The sequence below is a fragment of the Hermetia illucens genome, chromosome 3 (assembly GCF_905115235.1).
Source record: "Hermetia illucens chromosome 3, iHerIll2.2.curated.20191125, whole genome shotgun sequence".
Taxonomy (NCBI): Eukaryota; Metazoa; Arthropoda; class Insecta; order Diptera; family Stratiomyidae; genus Hermetia; species Hermetia illucens.
This window is the reverse complement of record NC_051851.1, coordinates 148,719,705-148,743,278: the sequence shown is the minus strand read 5'-3', so window position 1 is coordinate 148,743,278 and position 23,574 is coordinate 148,719,705. Positions and strand designations below refer to the sequence as shown.

Here is a 23,574-nt window from a genome sequence, read left to right as displayed (position 1 = left end):
GCTTTGCGTATGTTTTCGTTAACAATACATTTGGTACACTACAACGTCTCCCTCCACCCCATAAACAATCTCCGTGCATCGGTAAGGGTAACTTCAACGTGGAAATTGCGGAGGAAGAATCTGCTAACTTGGTATGTCGCGCTTAGCTTTGACTGGAGGCTATGAAATGTGTTCCAATGAATCTTGCCTACATCTTTTCCTGTTCCCGTAAAAGAGCATTCTTGCTGGGGCTTCATAATACCCTCGCTTTCTGCCCTAAAGCTGCAGGCACATGGGGAGCAATATCTTCAGTAATATTTACGGTTTGGTATCGGGTATCAGAGGGAGTTCTTTCGTTGCCGACTATCTCGATGGGCGAAAAAGTGTCCTAGGTGTCTTTCAAGTAAAGTTTTCTTGTTGGTTTGGTACTCGTCATGTCCTCTTCTTTGCTGGTTCCGAAGGGAGACCCATGTGCACGAGGCTTTAAGGGAAGTTCCTGGAACAATGCAGATGCGAAAGCTTGAAAATCTGGATCAGTTGCTCGATATCGATACGAGAGGAGCTGTGCTGGCCTGTGGCGAGATAGTTGTAGTCTGACAGTGAAGACACGTGTTAGAATCTCTCGTTTTCTTTTGAAAAATCTGATACTTTTCGTTTGTTTTTCTAGTGCAGACTTTCGTCCTGATTTTCTAGTTAAATGTGGTTAAACTCTCTTATCAGTTTCGTGACTCTCTTGACTCCCTAAAATCACGTGTCCTGCACTACTTCAAATATGTAAGTGCTGTGAAAACGGCTTGAGTGTCCCTAGTAGCATCCGGAATCCATTTGACTTCTAAACAACGGATATCTCAGGATCCTTAAATTCCGTCTCGGTAATAAAGTCAGTCGGAAAATTGTTTTCTCCGGAAAGTAGGTTGCAGTCGGTAGCAATATGTTTTAACGAGTGGAAGTGTGGGCGCGAGGGTGGCGAAATTAAACAAGTGGTCTGCATCGACAGCAGGGGATCGAGACGGGAGACTCCATTGCAATTTGCCTACACTCAGGAAGGAAAGTGTTTAGGCCAGCACTTGTGGGGGCTAAGAATGAGTGGGCGAACGGGCGCATCGGCGAATGAGAGCAAAGCAAAACGGTGTCGAGCTGAAGAGCAGTGAAAGTCCTAAGTGGGGTTGAATCTGATAGCAAAACAAAACAGAGTGGATAACAATTATAAGAGCAATGACTCACCTGAGATACAGGGTAAGTTCAACAATTATGCTTGGCGTATAATGATTTAACCCTAGAGGCCTCTTTTCTGTGGGAAACACAGTGAGATTGTCCTTGCTATTGTTTCATTAATTGTGCTTTTTTTGCTTTTAAAATGACTCCGTCTCTATACTACATAAATCGCCCCAAATGGCAGACAACTTCTCCCAGGATTAATCTAATTATATTTGATAACAAGATGTGCAGCAATGTACTCCGATTATTCTCACAATTAATTGTTTAGTGTTGTAAAATTGTTTGTATTATAGTATCTCAGTAAAACTTTTGATTACAGCATTTATCTAACAGGCTGCAGTAGACAGAGGTGAAGGTTGAGTAGAATGTAGAGGTCTTGGCCTGATCCAGGGTACGTGTTTGAGAGTGTTCTTTTTATTGTTGGAGGTAGAAAAGTAAGAAAGAGCTGTTCCGGCATATTAAGTAATGTGTGGGATTCACACCCACTGAAAACCCCTACGGGATCGTCTATCCACATTCATGATGATTCTCGACCATTTCCCTTGCCCATGAACATCGAACATTTCATGCTCTGGGTACTCGGGTGTACCAATGTGTTCAGGACAGTCGAGAGACTCATTCAACCCAAAGCGTTGAAAATATTTCCTATAAGGACCGTTTTTCTGGAAAATTGTGTCAGATGGTAATTTTCTTCTTCATGGCTTTGCCCAACCCATCCCCCGTTCCCCGATGTATGGAATCGCCCAGCATCTGGCAGTCTTTTCAGAGTTACTATAATTTTTGTGTGTGTTTGAGGTGGGAAAGAAGCAAAGCCTCTGAGCACTGAGACCCTAGTGATCCTTTGTACTCGATTCCTCCGTCTAAAGGATCCGGATTTGTTTATGTATAGCAGGAATTAGTTTTAGTTTTTGGATATGTGTCAGAATGCATACAATACTTCTGCAAGTCTTCTGCAGAGTTTATCCTGTCTTTTCGACAGGATAAACTTTGCCGTGTGTTTGCTTGGTTCTGACAGGAAAAGTTTGGTGCATTTGGCAGCATTAAGGCTCAGCCACCTGTCATTATGGGAAGCTTGTTCCCCGTTTTTGATAGCAACATTAGGCAATGCTATTGACCTCCCAATTGCTGGTTCCGCTCCGGGTATGGAGGAAATTGAACCCTCTTTTGCTGAAGCATCCGAGATTTCATTTCCCTCAACACCACAATGACTGGGTATCCAAGAAACAGAGTTCAATCGATTTATACATTCCTGAATGATTTTTGCAGCTTGCAGCTTCACTATCGCATACACTTCAGCCAGAAAGACCGTTGTATATTGTCCCAAAGGAAAAGCCTACTTCTCGTTTTTATTCGAGAGGAAGACTTATACTCCGGGACCTTTTCTGTTTTTGAGCCATCGGTGTAAAAGATGTCAGTATATCCTGACTATGTCCTCATTCCCAAGAAACTTCGCCTTCTTTCGCAGTGCCTTCTGTTATCGTCGATTGCGAGTCCTCCCACTATTACGTTGTCCGGGCTGCATGTTTCCGCATACCGAAATTAGACCAGTTGCTTCCACATCGCCAGTTTCCCTTTCTCCTGCTGTTCTTTGTAGAGGCGGGGGAGAAGGTTCTGCCAGGCAAGTATCACCGATAAGTCGACCGAAGTCAGGTTTCCAGTTCCTCTCATTAAGGAGTGGAATCTGTCTGTGACTTCCTACCACTTGATGAATTAAGTCCTTAGTTTCCATCTTCATGTGTGTTTGGACACCCTTGATATAGTAGTCAACTACCAGAGACCCCCCCACCACGACAAGGTGGTGACCAACGGGCAGCACTACGCCAGCTACAATTTACTATTCAATTCCCTTCTAGCGCATTTTTATAATCTATCGTCAGATCGGCTGTGTTGCTCCTTTTCTTTTTCTTGCAACAACAACGCTACACCATTGGTGAAAACCACTATTGTAGCCTTACTACAGACTGGGATGCTAAGGACATCATTATACTCGTACATCATGTTCCACAATAGCGATTCCAGCACAGAGGTCTGAGAAACACCCGGGGAGACAATGTATTTTCTGGGTGCATTTTATGTTGTCTCTACCTGTCTATGTGCAATCTTCACATCAAGGGTAATCAGTGTACAATGCTTCCTAGTACCACCCAATCCTTGAATTGCATTTTCACCCAAACTAGTAATCAGTTTAATGGCGTCGACATTTTGACAACTGACTCTCTACAGCCAGGAGCAATGTTATATATTAATTACTCCAACATTTTCCCCATGGTACCCAACAGAAATATATGTAGGTTCGTGGGAAGATGGTTCATCAAGAGGCTTATTAGGTTTAGGCAATAACACTAGCCTTAGTTGTTTTGCATGTCTCAGGAAAGACCCCATCCACCAAGAATGCCTCAAACAGTTCTAAAAGTATGTCTGATCTCGACTTAACAGTCAGCTTAAGGGCTTTGTATAATATACCATCAGGACCCGGTGCTTTGTTGCAACCGCTCGTGCTCCCCTGAGGAATATAATAATATTGTAAAGGAACGTTGCTTCTTCACTGGCCCTATTATACCTATAATCTATACTATATACATATAACCTATAAAAATTATATTGTGTTCCCTACTTCCAAATCTTTCAACCTGACATCTGGTATTAAGTGCGAGTATTCTTCCAGGTGCCTTAGAGAGAGAGCTTTCTTAAAGATTCATCTAGGATTAATGGTAATGGATCTTAATTGAATTAGTGGTGGAAACGAAACCGTGCAACATTCTCGGCAATAGATCCACATTTGCTCGCCTAGGAAGCGAAAAGGAATAAGTAGAAGCATCCAAGATGAAGATCTTTCCGACATATGCTTTCAACATGTGTCTTTCAGAATAGTTTTTGGTCGAGTCTGGCATCTATTACACACTTCACCGTCCAAGTGAATGGTACTATATGGGCCTTGGCTGGATTTTTGCTTAGCTCCGCCTTCCTACACCGGATGCAAGTGATTTGCAGTCCAATTTGAAGCGGTTTTCATCCTAGCAGTTCAAGGAGTATAGTCCTAAGCCAGTCCATCGAGTCCTCCATAGTGCAGTCTACCAATATAAGACGAAAGCTTATGTCGATGAGAACGAGCTCCTTATTCCATCGCTGGCACATCTCCATGACGAAGACCTTCTCAGTTATTTCCTGCTCATCACGAGTGTGTATTTCTTCAGATAGCGAAGATACCATTTATCACCTGCGCTACTGAAGGCTGTCTATTTCCTGACGTTTGATATGATGATCTCAGATGTACCCTTGCCCGTCTCTGTTTTTTTGAGCAGGGACTTTTGTTAGTTGCGGTCTTCGCAGTAGATCGTTGTTGACTTTAGTTTCACTGGTCGACCTCCCAACTTCTCCTTTCTTGAGTGTAATCAGCGTTGCGGAGATGTCCCTCCGCCTGATGGGCCGGTTTGTATACGTTCATTGTATTCCGTATCAGTCTATCCTGCAGTCCCCTGGTTGACCTCTCTTCTGAGGAAACAAACTCTGAACAATTTTTAATAAGAGATAAGGACATGTGATTTGCAAAGCTATCTGTCCTTTGAGTCAACCCTTTTAACCCTGTAGGTGTTTCCAATGGGTTTATATCCGCCTGTGCGCAGAGTTGTTTGAAGTATTCCCTCTTACTTCGCCGTATAGCTAGCTTCAGGTTTTTCTTCGAGTTTTTTCAATTTGAATTCTGGGACGTGCAGGTCCCTAAATCGCTTGGCTTCTTCTTCAGATTAAAGACGATTGCTTGGTGATCACTGTGAATCTAGTGTTTGCTGACGTTCTAGGACATATCCGGAGCTAGTAAAAGGCTAACAAAAGTAATATCCACACCCGAAAAGGCCCACTTTATTGTAAGTATTAACCTGATCATCGTTAGCCAATTCGATGTCTAACTGCACGAAAGCCTCCAATGAACAATACCCTCCCACATTCGTCAGTGAACTTCCCCATTTTATGGCACATGCATTGAAGTCGCTGCAAATGACTTTTGGTCGATGTCCAAGACCAATCTGTACAATATGTCCTCGAATACATCCAACGTGAGGCTTGAAGAAACGTAGCGACTTTAGAGGTACATGCCGTCTATTTTTGCCCATACGTACCCATACATTCCTGTATGGCTTGGGTTCATGCTCACAAATCTATATATTACATATTATAGCCAACTTCACCTCCGATTCGTAGGTACTCTCCGAGGGTAGGTCTTGAGCGACCCTACAGTGATTTAGGTTGATTTCTCTAAGGCGGCAGACTTCCCATCCAACAGCACAATATCTGCCGTAGTCCTAAATGTGTTACTCAATTTGAAGCCTTTGGATGTATTTATTCAAAGCACGACAATGAGAGCAGCTCATGGACGAATTCGCTTATACCTATGCGAAAACAACGAAAGTGGAGGGGCACGGAGCATCGGAGGGGTTATTGGGAGAACTGAATCCAATTCTTACAATGCCTCCCGATTCTCGGGTCCCCATATATATGTTTGGTAGAAGATATGAAGTTATCATAAAACCTAGAGAGAACTGGGAGGTCTCAGAAGAATATGTGGCGGGTCATACGAAGGTTTTTTGCACCGATGCCTCAAAAACAGAGCAAGGTTCTGGAGCCGGGGTCTACCTCTCGAGTAAAAACAAGAAGTGAGCTTTTTCTTTGGGGTAATATACAACGGTTTTTCAGGCTGATATGTGTGTGATCCTAAGGGTGTGAACCTGGGTGATTGACATTCTCATCGCAATCCGCAGTGATAGTCAAGTTGAACTGAGGGCATTGAAAATCGATTAAACTCTATTTTCAGAACGAATATGATGGAACTACTTTGGGTCGCTGTGATGTAAAGGAGAAAGAAAGCCAGGATGCCTTAGCAAAAGAGAGGTGAATTTCCTCCATGCCAGGACCGGAACTTATTATTGGTTGGAGTGTTAGTAGCATTGACTAAGTATACTATCAAAAACTAGGAACAAGCTTCCCATAACGACAAATAGCAGAGCCTAAATACTGCTAGACACACCAACTCTTCTTCTCAGAACCAAACAGGCATATTGCAAAGTTAATTCTATTGAAAACCAGGAAAACTTACATGTGATCATCCTGACAAGTCATAATTCACTAGAATATGAATGAATGATACGTGTCCATCCTGTAATGAGGAAGCAGAATCCTCGGAGCATTTTCTATGTGAATGGCCAACCTATGGGCGCACCAGATATCAAGTCTTTGGTGCTGATGGGTTCCAGTTGCGGGGGGTAACATTAATGGAAATCCTGATTTATGCAACCCACTTGAGGGTTTGGTCGGAATTCCGATCCCCCGGAATCTTATTACCTTCGATTCGTCCACAGATTTTTCATAATTGCTCCTCGCACTTGAGGTGATTTTTGCCCACGAATCTTGTTCATTACAACTTCTTAGGCACGGTTTTGTATTTGCCTTAAGGGACAATTGGTCTCGTTTATTTTCCCGTACGTACTTTTTAAGGCTGTTACGAAAATCTCGGTATTTTTTCTCCATTTCTCGATTTACTAGTTTCCCCCTGTTATATGGCAAAGTCATTTGGTTTCGGTTTCCTAATGAGGAGACTCACCTGTTTCAGCGGAGTCGGAACTTCTTTTAAGACCGCTCGGAATTGAAGAAACAGTGTACCAGTAGCTATTGTAGTTTTTTTTCACTTCTATTGCGCTTTCAACTATAACCTAGCCTGGTGCTGACTGTGCATAGAATATTTATGGCCCTCGCCAACGAGGTGCTGAGGTAAGTTAGATCAACGATCGAACGTAACCTTCTACCTCGAAATGTGGGTGTGCATCCAACGTTGGGTAGCACAACTTTCAGCTCGGCAAAGGTTTCAATAAAGATTTGCGCCTTAGTGTTCATCATTCACCTTCCCCCATCCAAGGCCCACGCGCTGAGAGCACGGTATCAATTTTAAGGTCTTTAGAGTGACACCATGACAGATTACAGCCGAGTAGATATGCGACTTTTGAATCATTGGTCACGGCAACCGTTCGCTTATCGAACCAGGCAATTCATAACAGAATATTGCCAGTATATATATCTACAGAAGAATTTTTTCACCCGTCACCTTTGTAAGCCTTGGCGATACAAAGTCGTAGAAGTAATTAAACGAGTGAGATCGAAAAATGTAATCGGTTCAGATAGCATTGCATCAGGCATGGTAGCTCTAAGCTCTGAGATCAACCAGCTTAGTTGAAAAGGTACTCGTAATCGATATCTTTTGCGAACTCGTTGGCTCAAATTAGTTTCAGTTCCAAGCCTATAAAAAAACGACCCCAAAGCAGGCCGAAACAGTGATAGTTTGACACACTAGACAATGACTTAAAAATTTGTAAACCCCCCAAGCTAACTACTAAAGGAAGTTACGAACCTAATCTAAATGAGTCGACTCCTCTAGCATGAACTAAAAATGGAATAAAATGAGTTTATGCGAAATAAGGGTTGAGGGAAGGGCAAATTAGAACCAGAAAGGCTTTCTGAATACTGACCGCTTAGAATGGTAGATATTTCTAAGAGAATGTTGTTGCGCAAATAAATTCTCCATTGCAGTACCGATTTCAATTACCTATCAAGAATACTTCAATGGTCTGATTAAAGCAGCCTGAAAGTTGAACTGTCAAATTTTGGCAAAGCCGTGGAATTTCGTAGATTTGAAGTCTTCCTCGGAGTTATGGTTAGATGAATTTATAATTTGACTGTATGTTGGTTGGTACATTTTCATCTTTCAAGTGTGTCCTAATGTGGGTTTTTATTCTATTACAGCCGAATAATTCCAGCAAGTAACTTTTCCAAATCTGCTGTTTCCGTTTTGACGTACCTAGTCGAAAATAATGCATTGATTTTCTCGATAAATGCAAGTACTCTATATTATATGATTTGCTACATTTTATATAATTATACTTTTATTATGTGCGTTATTAATACACAGGGGTTGCTTCCATATCGGGAAGGATATTTTGTTATCAACTGTGGCTGCCATTATCCACCACATCCTTGCAATAAACACTGAAGATACCTATTTCAGGAGCATGTAGAGTGGTCGGAATAACTCCTGCTAACACCATTACTGCTCGCTGCAAGACGGTACGTTAGGCGGACCCAACTCACAAAACCCTACACCTTTGTATTTGCGCTCGACGCTCATCTTCTTAACTAAGGGTGCCGGGCCATACTTGAACTGTAAATAAGGACGGACAGAACCATACTCATTAGTAAACAAAGCCTAATGGATAAGGGACTTTCGACGTTGGACATTAGCCGGTAAATTGCGAACACTCTGGCCATAATCGTCTCTGCGGTGTTGCGAATCTGATCGAAGAAACTAATATTCGTGTCTATCATGATGTGGAGGTTTCACCCACCTGAATAGGAAGGAATGTGGGGCACCTCTCCTTTGTCAGGACAACGACTTCAATTAACTCTAGAGCTGGGAAGAGTGCGGACCAAGGATAGATACCTGAGTCGCCTCCGTTGTGACTTTCATTCTGTACTGCCCTTCCCATGCCTCGTCGAGCAGTCCATGATCCTTTAAAAAATCCCGCAATATTCGTAAAATGTAGCCTAGAGTATGGAAACGATTTTCCTGTACCTCAAGCACGTGTGCCACCACGCAGAATTTAAGACATTTCTTACGTCTAGGGCCACAAGGAGCACCACTCGTCGACAGTGGTAACTGTGTGCCTCAGCCAGTTTCACCGCTTGGACTACCTCCACAATCGCATCAAATGGGTATCGCCCCGCTCTAAAACCATATTGTATTGGTGAGTAGTGTCCCACTGTACGGATTGTGTCAGTCACTCTTGACTTGATGAGCTTTTTAAGCAGTTTCCCCGCTGCGTCCAACATATTTAACGGACGGTACGAGGTCGCCTTTACCCTTACTTACCAGCACAAATCTCGCAATCTTTCAGCGGAAGGGAAAATCACCCACTGTCAAACTTGCTTTAAATGCTCTGAGTAGAAAGTTCAGCTTGTACTTACGTGCACGTTTCAACACTTCATTAGGAATATCATCAGGTCATGGGGTTTTTGTCCGTCATGGGCAGAACCGTCTCTTTTAGTTTCTTTACAGTAAATAGTGGGCATTCCTTAGTACGCACCCTTTCATCCATAACTCAGACGAAGTGAACATGAAAACAAGTCGGAATACCGGAAGCTCGCGCTTCGGGTATAAAGGTTTTGTGTTCATCTTATGTAAGAGACGCACATTTTTCTGTCCGTATATAGTTACAAATCCAACACAATCCTTCATATTTTTCCAAACTACGACACATACGTACATATTAGAGCCATAGATATCACGCTCACCCTAAACAAACAAACTGCCTATTTCCGAATACTGTACACATATATGCACGTACATAAATTGAGCGTACCCATATTTCCGATTTACTTCTTATATCTATTTGAATTAGGCACTACCCGCAAAGTTCATTAGCACGCATATATTATATAGCTACATACACACATGTCTGGTTGACAAATAACTTAAAAACTAAAACAAAATAATTCTTTGCGACCCAATTAAAAACTAAAACAAAATAATTCTTTGCGACCCAATTCATAAGAATTCATTTCGTTGTGGTATTGACGAATTGATATGTGATGATGACGTCATGCGGGTTGTAGAGTGCACGAAATTCACAAAAAATTGTAAAGTTTCACCCCCTATAACTTTGGGGGGTGGCGGGTAAAGTTCTAAAATGTGGAAATATACTATTATTAACTTTATTTGTGCAGATATCGGAACCGGATATATTTTGAGGCCTAGATTTCGCAGAGATGCACCACTGTGATTTTTTTCAGATTTTTCGGTCGGATAGGTTCTGAGAACGAGACCTGTTACACTTTTTGTGGGTCATATTTTGAACCCTCACTCCCCTATGTTTCATCTAATATCAAATATTGAACCAGATTCGAAAAGTACTAATTGAGACCTTTTATTTGATACCCTACATGGCTACATTCTGTGAAAAAAAAAATTTGCACCCTCCATTCACATGTACGGGGAGCCCCCCTTAAACTTAACACAGGATGGCGCCACTTACTGCATGTAAAGGGATCACCAGATTACATACTCTCACCAATTTTCGTGACAATCGGTCTAGCCGTTTCCGAATAAATCGGGTGTGACAGACAGACAGAGAGACAGACAGACAGACAGAGCCACAGTGGTGGGTTACGCTGACGACATTGCACTGGTTGTTGTCGCAAAGCATCTCGAAGATGCTGAGTTATACTCTAGCGAGGCAATCAGTGCTGTCAAATGCTGGTTGGCGAGCTCTGGTCTGACGCTTGCGGAGGAAAAAACGGAAGCGGTCCTCATCACGAAGCGCCGGAAGAGAAATTACGCCTGTGTTAGAGTCGGGAATCATATCATCACTTCCAAGCCAGCCATCAAATACTTGGGGGTGGTGATAGACAGGAAGCTCAGCTATAAGCAACACGTACAGTATGTTTGTGATAAATCATCCACTGCCAGTATGGCCCTGGCCAGGATGATGCCGAACGTGGGGGGGCCACGGCATACCTCTAGGTTGCTTATAGCCAGGGTGGTGACCTCAATCATGCTCTATGCGACCCCAGTTTGGAGCGAGGCATTGCGGATGTCAGTTAACACTAGCAAACTGAATGCAATCTACAGGAGGACAGCTCTGAGGGTATGCTCTGCCTTCAGGACTGTCTCAGATGATGCAGCATTCGTCATCTCTGGAATGATGCCCATTGACATCTTGGCAGATGAGATGGCGAATATATACCATGCGAAACCAACCTCTCCCTTATTGCAGACGAAGAAGGCTGAGAGGGAGAGATCCATAAATAGATGGCAAGAGCGATGGGAACGCTCGGGAAAGGGTCGGTGGACTCACAGGCTCATTCCTGCCATCAAGGAGTGGTTGGAGAGACGACACGGTGAGGTTAATTATAATCTCACCCAGTTTCTCACGGGACATGGAGGATATCTCCAATACCTTCACAGGTTTAAATTGGAGACCTCACCCGACTGTCCAAATTGCGATGGAGTCCCAGAGGACCCAGAGCATGTATTCTTCCACTGTCCGAGATTTGTGGAAGAAAGGAGGAACCTAGAGGAGACTCTAGGAGAGGTGCTGGTACCAGAAAATCTGGTGCCGAAAATGCTAGCACATCAAGAGAATTGGGATGCGGTCAACTCCATGATCGCATCAATTCAAGATAAATTGCGAAAGGCAGAGGAAAGAAGAAAAACGCGGTCACGTGCGCCGCGTATAGAAGAAATGGGATTAAGCTAGAGTGAGCTGACTCCGCCCCGTGATGTAATACCTGATGGTGGTTCCGCGGGGCAGGGAGGGAGTCGGGGGTGGTTTTAGTGGGTAAAAATCCCACACGCTGGTGTGTCCAGACGAAGATTTTGATTGAAGATTTCCACCTCCTCAAAAAAAAAAAAAAAAAAAAAAGACAGACAGACAGACGGACAGACGGACAGACAGACACCGTCTCGATTCTAATAAGGTTTTGTATCACACAAAACCTTAAAAAGGCTACATGATTGCTTCCACCTTCACTGTTTCCATGGAACAGGACGACCGATGGGCATCGAATTTTTTGGTAGCCAGCTTATACCCGAGGCCCCATGGCTCCCTGTTAAAGTCGCCGCTAATTAGCTCTTGTCAGCAACACGTTTTGTGACTATTGATTTCTTGGCGGAGTTTTTTGCCTGTCTTGCATTCTGTTGACTTAAGGTTTACTTCATCTGGGCATCTTGCACGAAGTCTGAAGCACTTCTTCCAAAGACTAGTGATTTCAGTCATTCACCAGTAAGCAAATAACAGCCCGTGACGTCTCCTTTGGACGCCGATGCATTGCAAGTAGCGGTGATAAGGCTCATTATTGAATATACAGTGTTTCTGTCCGCGCTCTTGTTGCTCAATTACCCCTCGTCAGGTCCTGTGGCTTTCCCCGATTTCATTCGTTTTATTACCTCCTCGACTTAAGTTGCGCTGACAGTTAAGTCCTTGAGGGTTTTACGTAAGTATCTGTTTGGAAGACTTAATCCCACGGTCTTCTTCGGACACGGATTGATTTTCTGACCACAATCAAAGCCCCGCTAAGACAAGCAACAACGGTACCAGTCTATACCAAGTCCATGGCTTAGCATTCATACTGGTGGATGCAAGACCTACCTAAATCTCTACCGCACTAAGGAGTACGGCACCCGTGTTGAAACACAACACCACGCCGAGGCCCGAAGGTCTCTTCTCGTTTGAGCATAACTACAACCCCCATGAAACTCCCACTAGGAGCCCAACCGCAAACAACCGAGCTGTACTCACATACAACGGGAGTTCACCCGAAGTATGAGAGTCCACGGGCTATCCCCCCCGTGACCAATTTGCCACTTCAGATGAGTCCCCGTGCAGACTCGGGTCTGATCGCCCTAATTAGGCCTTTGGAGCATTCGCCTACTACATCACGGCCGGCAAGCCAAAGTGAGTGCAGTGTCTCCCGGTGCAACCACTATAGAGGTTCTCCTCGGCCACTTGGTTTTGGTTCAGCCGACAGGATTGCCGCCCCGTCTTCCTCACCGCCACCTCTGAGCGGCAGTTGCGCTGACTTTAAAGTCCTGGGAAGGGGGAGGCTTTAACGTGAGTACCTGTCGTGAAGGCATAATCCCACGGTCGTCTTCGGACACGGATTGATTGTGACAATCTCTTCTTTCTTTCTCCCTGGAGCATATGCTCTCAGAGGGCCATCCCGGTTTCCATGATACCGGATAAACTTCGGTGAGGCTTCGTAGCGGAGCCACTTCAGATGAGTCCCTTGCAGACTCGGGTCTGATCGCCCTCCTCGAGTACGTGGGGACGGAACTCCTCAACGGGTTAACTGGAATCAGCCCGAGGCGGAGAACCGCAACGGAACCTTTCACAAGCTAACTACCGTTCTGTATACAATACAACACAAAGGACATCACAAGACAACACTAACACCAAACACACAAGACTGGTGGCTAATCACCGCGGCCACTAGGCCATTCGCCCATCAGCTGCAAGCGAAGCAACGTCGAGTTGCGCTGACAGGTGGAACTACACCAAATGTCAGCAATAATTGTGGAAGTGGAGGATGAGCAAATTTTTCAGTTGAAATCTGTGCGAACTATTCTCGCCATCTATTTGCTGCGGCTCGACGGTTGGTAAGCAAAGTACCGTTCTTGTCAGTAACGCAACAGAAGTGCTCAATATCCTGTGTGCGTTCATTACGGCTTTTAGCAAGTCGATATAGATCTCTCTCGCCATCCCGAGTCTCCAGTTTATCGTAAAGATTTTTGAAATGGTTCGCTCGGGTGACAGCGATCGCTTTCTTTGCTTCACGGTTGGCATTCTTATAAATTTGCTAATTAGCAGGCGTTTTATTGTCGAGAAATTTGTGGTAGAGGCGGACCTTCATTTCAGCATCATCATTCCAAAGCCAAAGCTGATGTACCGCTTACCCGGCTTGGTGACCCCGAAGGTTGCAGAGGCCGCTTTGTGGACCGTGTCTTACATTTGGTTTCGCGATTCTTCCGCATTCGTAACGGTCGGTAATTCTGTGAGTGAGATCGTTTCATCTTTCTTCTCACCAAATCGCCACCATTTAATGTGCCGCGGGCCAGTGCGTTCCGGTGGCTTAATTCGTAGGCCGATGTTGAGGTACTATGGTCTAATAGGGAACGGCTTTGCAATCAGTGTCAGTGGTAAAATGTCGGCGTCTTATGAGAATATAATCGATTTGTGTTTTACCGTTCCCACTATAAAATGTAGGAAGATGCGACAATCGTTTGATGAACCATGTATCCATAAGTACAAGGTCATGGGTGTCCACAAAATCGATTATACACTCGCCACCCTCATTGCGTGCTCCGAACCCCTTCCCCCAAGGCACCTGTTACCGTCTGCCTTTTCATCCCATTGACCATTAAAGTCGCCTGCAATGATGATATAGTCGCCAGCAGGGACGTCAGCAGGCGTACGTGGTGAAGAAGTGAATGGTACAATCAGCTGATATAATGGTGAGCTTCATCAGCCAATCACCAAATCGTTCGACTTCTTTAGTTACATCACGGAAACCCTCTGAGATGGCAATGCCAACACCGTAGTGAGTGTGTGGGCTACCAAAATAGAGAAGTTGATAGCATTTTAACCGCGTTCGCGTTCAATGTCGCAGCTTTTGGCACCAGACCATCGGGTTTCTTGCAGGACGCTGATATCAATGCGCCTTTTCCAAAGGGCTCTGGCGAATTCTTCGGTGTTTCCAGTTAGGGTGCCAACATTTAGCGTGCAGATAAGTATTTGTTTTGTTCGGACTAACTTACATACGTCCTAAAGTTGTCCATGCGTCAAGAACCCTTGCCCATTTCTCGACAGGACCGGGACCCGTCCTGCCGCGTCGACTGAAGTGGACGCCCTAGCATTTCTCCGGGCTTGTGACTCAATCCAATCATCTTGTTTTTAACGACATTGTATGCATTTTCTTGGTCAGCCTGTGGCGGGGCCTGTCACCAAGAGAGATCAGGTAGGATTTAGCATAGTGGAATAATTCCAACTATACTTAATTTATCTCTTTCCCTGATCTCAGCGTTTTATTTTTGTTTTACTGAGGATTGTACAGAGTACGTTGTCTCAAACCCTCCTCTTTATCCGGGCTTGGGACCAGCATACAATGTTAATACCATGGCGCAGTTGATCCTTAGAATAAATAATAAATCAATACAATGGTTGAAACTCTTTTATTAATATTATAATAATTTCTGTTTTATTCCAGATTCAATCCAGTATTTTTGGGAACCACTAGGTCATCAAAACCAACCAATGATTAAAATTTTTGCGCTCAAATGGATTTTGGACGGAATCCCCGAATCGCCGATGACAATGACTTCGCTAGCCTGCGTGATGCAATCAACGACCACAAAGGATGGGCTTTAGAAATTGACAAGGACAACATACAAGTGTGGACAAGACCCGTGTCCGGTTGTAACTTTAATATGGTGAAAATACTCTCACACTTCACGGAATGCACGCCTGATATCCTCTTTGATGTCCTTCATGATCCGGACTATCGCCGTGAGTGGGATTCGCATATGTTGGAAAGTGAAGAGATTGGCGTTATCAACGTGAATAATGACGTGGGGTATTATGCAAGTAAGTGAAGAAGTTCTGATCCTGGATAGAATAACATTTGATAGCTTGACACAAATACCAACGTTTAACGGAATGCTATGTACAATTGATAACTATCCTTTAATTGTTCTGGACTTTCTTTTCTTGCATGGTTTTGTCCTTCAAATACAGGTTTAGGCGGGAATCTTTTTAAATATCAGCTATTGCGGGCCCAATGAAAAGTAGGATAATTGACTAGAAAGAGGAGGGGATAGTAATGCGCCCTTGTTAGTTGGTTTCTAGAACTTTCAAAAGTATTCATGAGTGCAAACTGAATTAGGCCTAGACGCGTCTGATTGTAAAATTTTTACCCACTAAAACCACTACCGCTAATAGGATTTCACCTAGAGTTTTCTCTGAGTTCCTCCTTTCTCTCGCGAACTTTGGGCATTGGGAGAGTACGTGTGCTTGGTCCTCCGGAACCCAATCGCCTGATTATCAAGGTGAGGGGCCCAATCTAAACCTATTCAGGTATTGACGGTTTCCTCCATGGCCATGAGAAACTGAGATGAGATTATAATTGATCTCCCCATGCTTTCCGTCCAGCCAATTGCTGCTGAAAGGGATCAGGCTGTAAGTCGAACGACTCTTTTTTGACTAATCCCTTCGCTTTTGCCATCTGCTTATGAATCTCTCTCTTTCAGTTTTTTTTTCACCTGCAATGGAGGGATGGACCTGGAGCTATTTATGTTCATCATATCATCTGTCATGAAATCAATCCCGTGATGATGAACGTTGCATCGTCTGAGACGGTGCTAAAGGCAGAACACACTCCTGAGGCTGCTCTTCTGTAAACTGCACTCAGTTCATTTGCATTATTTAAAACATGCAGCGCTTTTCCTCAAACTGGGACGGGTGCCGGCTCACTCATTCCCAAAAACCGTTGATAGTGGGGTTCCGAGGCCCTGCATTGCAAGTTTAATCCTTTCCACTTCTTCCATGTTCCTTTTATTTTCTGGGTATCCTTCTCATACGTATTTTAGTCCGTGCACCAAAGATGAACAAACACGTTCCCATGGACAGTGAGAAAATAGGAGTACATAAACACATGTAGACATCAATAGGTATGCCTCTATCCGCCACCTGGGGTCACGCCTGTCTCTCGGTTTGGCGTGGCGCCATTTTTGATTGAGTTTAAGGGGGAGAGTACTTCCGATACATGCAAAAGGAGGGTGTACAATTTTTTTCACAGAATATGGCCATGTGAGGTATCAAATGAAAGGGCTCAGTTAGCACTTTTCAAAATTGTTCCCAACTCTGATATCTTTTACATAAGCATCAATTACTCCAGACATATGTGTGTATATATTTGCTATATACATATATGCTAACAAAGTTTGTGTCTAATTCAGATAGTACGTTAGTACCAGTGGTATTCAATATACGTAATGTTTATATGTATATGCGGATAAGGGAACGCTGGGTGGATGTTTATGGGTGCGCACGCATCAGGAAATGTGCTTATGGGCAGGTCGGGTAGGTGGGAAGCAAACGCCCACCCGTGGATAAAAATTGGCGAGTGCCTCAGTAATGAGAAACTTGGCATCGAATGCTATAAGAGATCTTAGCTCAAAACTTGAGAGGTCACCTAGGTAGTCGAGATTCGTCACGGGGCTCGGAAAGGAGCTTGGATAGTGCCCGGATTGACTTAATTACCGATGCTGTAAAAGACGAATCTGGAAGGCAGCAAACTGAAACACCGTTTGTTTCATTGGGGAAACGCAAAAATGAAATCTATGAATTCATCAAAAAGAGGCGAAATATTCACCAAAATATGAGGGCTCTGATAAGTAGCATTAAGTTGTCCTCTGTTAAGGCGGTGGAGAAGAAAAACGACGAAGCGACATGTGGCAAAGTTACGCGAGAGACGCAAGTGGCACCTCTTCAACATAAGATAGGTGAGAACGCGGGCAAACGGAGTAGGGACGGAATAAATAAACACATTGGTGTCCAGCACGCGGCCAAGAAGAAAAAGACCTCTTCGCCGAAGAAAGTTCCCGCTACGTTGGAGAAAGTTCCGGGTAGTTCTACGTCTACGGCCCCAGCTTTCACGAAAGGGGAAGAGTTTACAGCTCGTAAATCCAAACAATGAAAAAAGTGGGCGACGAAAAGCGGTAGAAGGAAAGAAATATTTCGGAATTGACACACCTGGACGGCAGCATGAGTCGTATCAGGCGTGCACAGAAGGGAGCATCTGATGCTGCAACTAAAAGAATCCAGCAAGAACATAGCGGATAGTTTTAGCGGCCTGGTGGAGCTGGGTAAGCAAACTGAAGCAAAAGGTCGAAAGCAACAGCTAGTAATCGAGTGCAAAGACCTATGGTAGACGAGGTCATATTACGAGATAAGATGCTACGCTAAGAGAACAATTCAACCCTAACGATAGCGCCATAAGGAGAATGTAGAAAACTTATGGAAGTACACAGACCACTGTCATTCTGGATGCGAGCTCATCTTCCGTGGTAGAAGGCTAGGCTCAAGCGTAGATCTGACTTACTTCAATGTCTCACTCGTTCGAGTGAGCAACAGCAGTGAAAAAACCAGGATAGCTGGGTGGTCTACTGGAGCCTTTGTTTTTGTTTTTGGTGTTGAGAGCATCGTATCTGCGAGCGAGGAGGCTTTACCAGGAACAAGAAGGAAGCCAGAACATCGACAGTCGGAGAAAGGATACCACTATCTTCGAAGTTGCCTTCAGAAGGCTATACCCGAAATTAATGCAAATTGCTACAAGCAGTTGTGCCTTGAGACAAATGCGAACCCGTGGGGCGCTGCGTACAAGGTTGTAAAGAATAAGATTCGTGGGCAAAAATCACCGAAAGTGACTTGCCCGCGACTCTTGTTCAAAATAATCGCAATCCTTTCCCCCAAAACACCAGGAAGAAAGTCGACCTTAACCAATGGTGCAACAAGACGTCTTCAAAATCCGCGGGGTTACCGAGGAGAGCGAGATACGATATACGCGAGATTTGTGGACGCTTTAGGGATAATAAAGCTCTGCGGTTAAACAGTATTCCGAACAAAGCCCTGAAGTTCACTGCCAAAATTAGGCATCGTTCGTAAGCACATTTGAATCGTGCAGGCCGGAATGAGGGGGTTTCCCGCCCAGTGGAAAAGGCGGAGGTTGGTTCTGCTACCAAAGCCGTAAAAACCACATGGCGCAGCCTGTGCAAATCGCCCTATCTATCTTTTAAACATTCTGGGGAAAATGTTGGAGAGGGTGATATACAACAGCCTGCTTCCGTTTGTCAAGCTAGCGGGCAATCTATCAGAACGGCAGTGTGCGTTCCGAAGAGCACGGTCCAGTAATACCTTTAACTCGACGGTGAGGCAATGTGTGTTATCGCGGGGATGATTCCCTTGGATCTTCTTGCGAATGAGGCACATTGTCTTCACCGGAGAAGGAGAGCGGTCGAGTTGGCTTCCGGCAAGCCACTAGGAAGGAGTTGTACAGGAAATGGCAGCAACGGTGAAATAAATGCGAAAAAGGCGGGTGGACTTATACACTAATCCCGTGTATTGAAAGATGAGTCGGGCGGAAACATGCAAAGTTGAATTGCCACCTAACACAGTTCCTTACAGGACTGGGTGGATGCAGGAAGTACTTACATGGCTTCGGGTTGGATGAGTCCCCAGACTGTCCCGAATGCGCCGCTTCAGCCGAGGACCCGGAGCATGATATGTCCCATTGTCCGAGATTCGCGAATGAAAGAGGAAGGTTAAATGATTCCCTCAACCTCATAATTTCGTGGAGGAGATGGTGAAGTCGGAAGGAAATTGAAGTGCGAAAAACCCGACTCGCGGGGATATGAGCGGAGAAGTGGAGGTGGTTTAAGTGAGTGAGAATTCCACACGCTGCTGCAACCAACTATTATTTGGAATATTTAGCTATATAAGAATTTTAAAAAGTGCATAGAAAGTCAAGGTGAACACAAACCCTTTATATCCGAAACCGCCAGCTTCCCTTTTGCCCCTGGCCGATTTTCACTGTTAAGTGATCGTTCGCCATCCCAGACTCCTGGTGAATTAGATGCAGCTTCACATAGGAGGTCGTAAAGCCATCCTAGTCATAATTCTATCTTAAAGCGGCCAGGCCAGGTTTGCATATATTTCCCCATGGATTACCGAAGAACAGTAGTATATGGTAGGACTACACAGAAGTAGCCTCTTCAGAGTCCCACCATTCAACTAGTCCATACATACACAGAAAATTTAATCGGTAACGATGGGATACTGATGTTATCAAGCAATCCCTAAATCACTATCCTATGATATGGTACTTTCACATAAATCAAATAATAAATATTCTCTTACAGTGTCATGCCCGCCACCGTTGAAGCCTCGGGATTTTGTTTTAATGCGATCCTGGCTGGATACTGGACCTCAAGGGGAGCAAATGTTACTGTCTCGTTCGGTGCCTCATAAAAATTATCCCCCACGAAAAGGATATGTAAGGTGAGTCCTACGCAATGATTATGAGATATGAAAAATTAAAATAAATTAATATCCTTTTTAGAGCAACCTCATATATTACTGGTTTCGTGATACGATCAGCCAAAACTGGTGGTTGTTTTCTCGGTTACATCGCCCACTGTGACCCTCAGGGTGCGCTACCACCATGGCTTGTAAATAAAGTAACACACACGGTGGGACCACGAATGGTTAAGGATTTACGGAAAGCTGCAGTTGGCTATGTGACATGGAAGAATTCACAATCGAATATGCGGAAACCTTGGCGTTTCCCAGAGGAGATGACTTCACCCCGAATTTCACTAGACGATGTAAGAATGCTGAGGAAGATTTCTCGTTTATTTACCAAAATCAGCTTCTGCTGGGTTTGCCAGGAGGATATTCTATGATGGCTGGTTTTGATGGAAAACGGAATCTTCCAGCAGTGATTTCCCTTATAAGAAAATAAGAACCACTAATTTATTTCATTGCAGCAGTGCGTGGAACCTCAAACTACCCCTTCCGCTAAGTCATCGTCACCATCAATATCCTCCATTGGTAGTTTGCAGGAGAAGAATTCAAAGGGAAGTATCAAAAAGAAAAAAAACTACTTTAGTAAATCCTAGGGAAATTCTAAGTATTTTTTCACAGTCATATATACATATATGGTTACTATTGTTAACGGAATAGCGTAGCAAACTTGCGGTTTCTATCTAGAAAATCGAATCAAAGACATCTTGGAAGAGATGCCATTAAAACAATCATTGAGATAAACTGTTTGATAGAAAGAGGCCACTTTTAGTCAGCTCTGAATTGGGGCGACCAGTTTACCGACGAAGGCTATATATTAAATGTAACTAAATATATACTTTACACAATAATATTGAATTCTTATCGCATATAAGAGGGATAGTTGGAAAATGAAGAGGATAGTTGTTGACCATATTAACCATGTTAACCATAGTTCAATATTTTCGTCAAATGCTGATCCTTGTTGAGTTGTTCATTCCGACTGTCGATTGTCCCAATTTTGCTCATTCTGTGGAACTATTTGATTCAAACTAGGACATTTTTGGCCGGTAGGGCAACTTGTAAGAATTTTCTTTTAATGCGGCTTTGACACTGTACTTTCCAAGTGGGTTCACAGCATTTTTAAAGTTTTGTGTATTATTTTCCGAGTTATCACAATCTCGGCAGATGCCGGATTTTACCTAATACTAGCACTAAGTGCCAAGCATTTAGGCTCGGACAATCCTACCTACTTAAAAACTAAAAGGGCCCTGGTGGTGGTGGCCGGTGGTAGGTCAATGGGAGAATCCGTCGAGTACTCCCCGCAACATCGAGCACGTATGCAGAATGGTGTAATTCTGCATGGTTTGAACCAGACTGTGCGAAAGTCCCAGGACATCAAGGGAAGCCGTGAGGGATTTAGGTACAATACCTGTAGCTGACAATATTATGGGAACTACAACCACCCGCTCGAGACGCCAAATTTCTTTGATTTCCCGAGCCAATGGCTCATAGTTCACCTTCTTCTCCACGTATTTCCGTTCAATGTTGCTATTATGGGGGATAGCAACATCAATAATATACGCGGAGCGACCCGTCTTGTCAACTAACAGTACGTCAGGCTTGTGGTGTGCGGTATGGCGATCAGTCAGAACTTGCCGGTCCCAATACATGCTGTAAGCAGAGCTATCAAGTACTGCTTGCGGCTCATATCGGTAAACCGGACATGTCCCCGTGATCAGCCCATGCTTGTATGCAAGGTTTTAATGGATAACGCCGAACCACACATTCTGCACTGGTCGTTCTCCACCCGTTCTTTCATGATGAGCTTTTTATAAGCTCGGGTGGCGACCACGTCATCCTGAATGGCACACATGAACCCCTCCGTCTCAGCAAAGAGCTCCCCAGCACACAGCCATCTGTTCGACAGATGCAAATCGACAAATGGCTGCCAAAGACAATTCACGTGGTTACCGTGCATTGCCTTCGACTTCCATTCCTCGATCCGCTCCTGGTCCGACTTCACCCCAGTCAGAGGATTGAAAGATCGATTCTTCAAGTTAAGTGGAGTCAGTCCACAGTCTGCCTTACAGACAGCCGCATGCAAGGGGCTCGCCTGCTCTTTACTGTAAAAATAAGCGCGCAGCGAGTCGACTTGGCGATGATGTTATGCCGCCACGTCAACCACGCCCCTACCTCCGATGTCACGAGGCAGGTTCATCCGCTCCACGGCAGACTTTGGGTGATGCATTCGGAATTTGGACATAGTTGTCCGTATCCGCCGCTGAACGTTTTCCAGGTCGGTCTTCGTCCACGGCAATATTCCGAATGCATAAACCAGTGAAGGGATAGCGAATACATTCAACGCGCTTATTTTATTCTTCCCCGAGAGATGCGATTTCAGCACCAGCTTTACACGTCGCAGGAATTCGGACAGCAGAGCTTCCTTCAGATCACCAACTCGAGCATGGGTTCCTTGCAGAATTCCTAGGTACTTGTAGAAGTCTGTCTCGGTCATAGTTTCGATGTGGAGGTCACCAATGCTATGTCCGGCATGCGGCTCGTGATGACCTTTGCGGATGGCTTGGATTCGGCATTTGTTTAATCCAAACTCCATCCGAATATCACGGCTGAACATGTCTATTATTCGCAACAGACTTCTAAGATGGTTGTCAGTCCCAGCATACAGCTTGATGTCATCTAGGTACATCAAGTGTGTCAGTTCGCACTTAGCACGTAGGCCATATTTTATTGCAAAACCATGCCCTCTAGCATCATTCAGTAGCCATGAAAGGGGGTTCAGTGTCATACAAAACCAAATAGGACTCAATGAATCCCCCTGGAAGATGCCCCTCCGTATACGGATGGGCTCTGAGGTATTAGCACCCTCAGATGTACGCACCGATAAGGTGGTATGCCACCCTTCCATGACTGTCGCCAAAAACTTTATTAGTTTCGGATCAATGCGATACAGATGTAGGATGTCGATTAGCCAGGTATGCGGAACGCTATAAAAAGCCTTGGCATAATCGATATAGCAACTGAAGAGGTTTCTTTGACCTCTAGTTGCTTGTCCTACAACTACCGAGTTGATAATGAGTTGCTCTTTGCAACCCCTTGACCCAACTCGGCAGCCCTTCTGCTCCTCGGAAAGAATGTTGTTGGTCTCGAGGTGCGCATTGATCCTTCCACTAATAATGGACGTGATGAATTTGTAGAGGGTTGGTAAGCAAGTGATCGGTCTTGTGTCTGCGGGGTCCTGCACCGTGTCCTTCTTAGGGATAAGGTAGGTAATCCCCGCAGTGAGGAAAGGTGGAAATTCCTCGGCCGACTCATGACCTCATTTAAATTTCTTATACCAGAAATTCTGCACCCGATTAAGACCTGGGCCCCTCCAGTTCTTCGAGATGTTTATGGCTCGTCGAACTTCCTCTTCGGTAACATCCGCAAAATTCATGCCAGGTGTATTGGCATGGCGGGTGCCTTCGGCGGTGATCCACTCAGCATGCTCAGCATGCTGGGCAGGTAACCCCCAAAGTCCACCCCAATACTCTTTCGCTTCCGTCACCGAGAACTGTATTTTCTGGGCGCTTTGTTGGGATTCGTTGAGAGATCTGAAAAAGCTCCGCTGGTTCCTCGCGTATGTTGCATTCTGGACACGTCTGGAATAACTTTCGCCATACCGCCGTAACCGACTGCATATGACAGAAAGTTTCTGTTTTAGTGT

At 44.5% G+C, this 23,574-nt stretch overlaps 1 protein-coding gene across 3 annotated transcripts; it reads left to right on the top strand.

Annotated features, from left to right (window-relative positions):
• The first annotated feature begins 325 nt into the window (after positions 1–325).
• On the top strand, positions 326–20,758 carry LOC119651692 (START domain-containing protein 10-like). Of its 3 annotated transcripts, none has more exons than XM_038055401.1 (5): positions 326–1,215; positions 14,998–15,374; positions 19,706–19,844; positions 19,906–20,170; positions 20,333–20,758. In XM_038055401.1, the coding sequence occupies exons 2-5, from the start codon at positions 15,068–15,070 to the stop codon at positions 20,462–20,464; spliced, it is 843 nt and encodes a 280-aa protein (XP_037911329.1). In that variant the 5' UTR covers positions 326–1,215; positions 14,998–15,067; the 3' UTR covers positions 20,465–20,758. The 3 variants fall into 3 exon arrangements, with proteins under 3 accessions (XP_037911329.1, XP_037911328.1, XP_037911331.1); XM_038055400.1 differs by lacking the exon at positions 326–1,215 and adding an exon at positions 7,943–8,074 and having other exon boundaries at positions 20,333–20,757; XM_038055403.1 differs by lacking the exon at positions 326–1,215 and adding an exon at positions 7,943–8,074 and having other exon boundaries at positions 20,336–20,755.
• The last annotated feature ends 2,816 nt before the right edge of the window (positions 20,759–23,574 follow it).

Bases quoted from the DNA above. Each gene is read 5' to 3' on its own strand.
- LOC119651692 (XM_038055401.1), top strand. From the start codon at position 15,068: ATGGATTTTGGACGGAATCCCCGAATCGCCGATGACAATGACTTCGCT. The intron at 15,375-19,705 runs GTAAGTGAAGAA...ATTCTCTTACAG, and splicing joins TGACGTGGGGTATTATGCAA to TGTCATGCCCGCCACCGTTG. The intron at 20,171-20,332 runs GTAAGAATGCTG...ATTTCATTGCAG, and splicing joins CCCGAATTTCACTAGACGAT to CAGTGCGTGGAACCTCAAAC.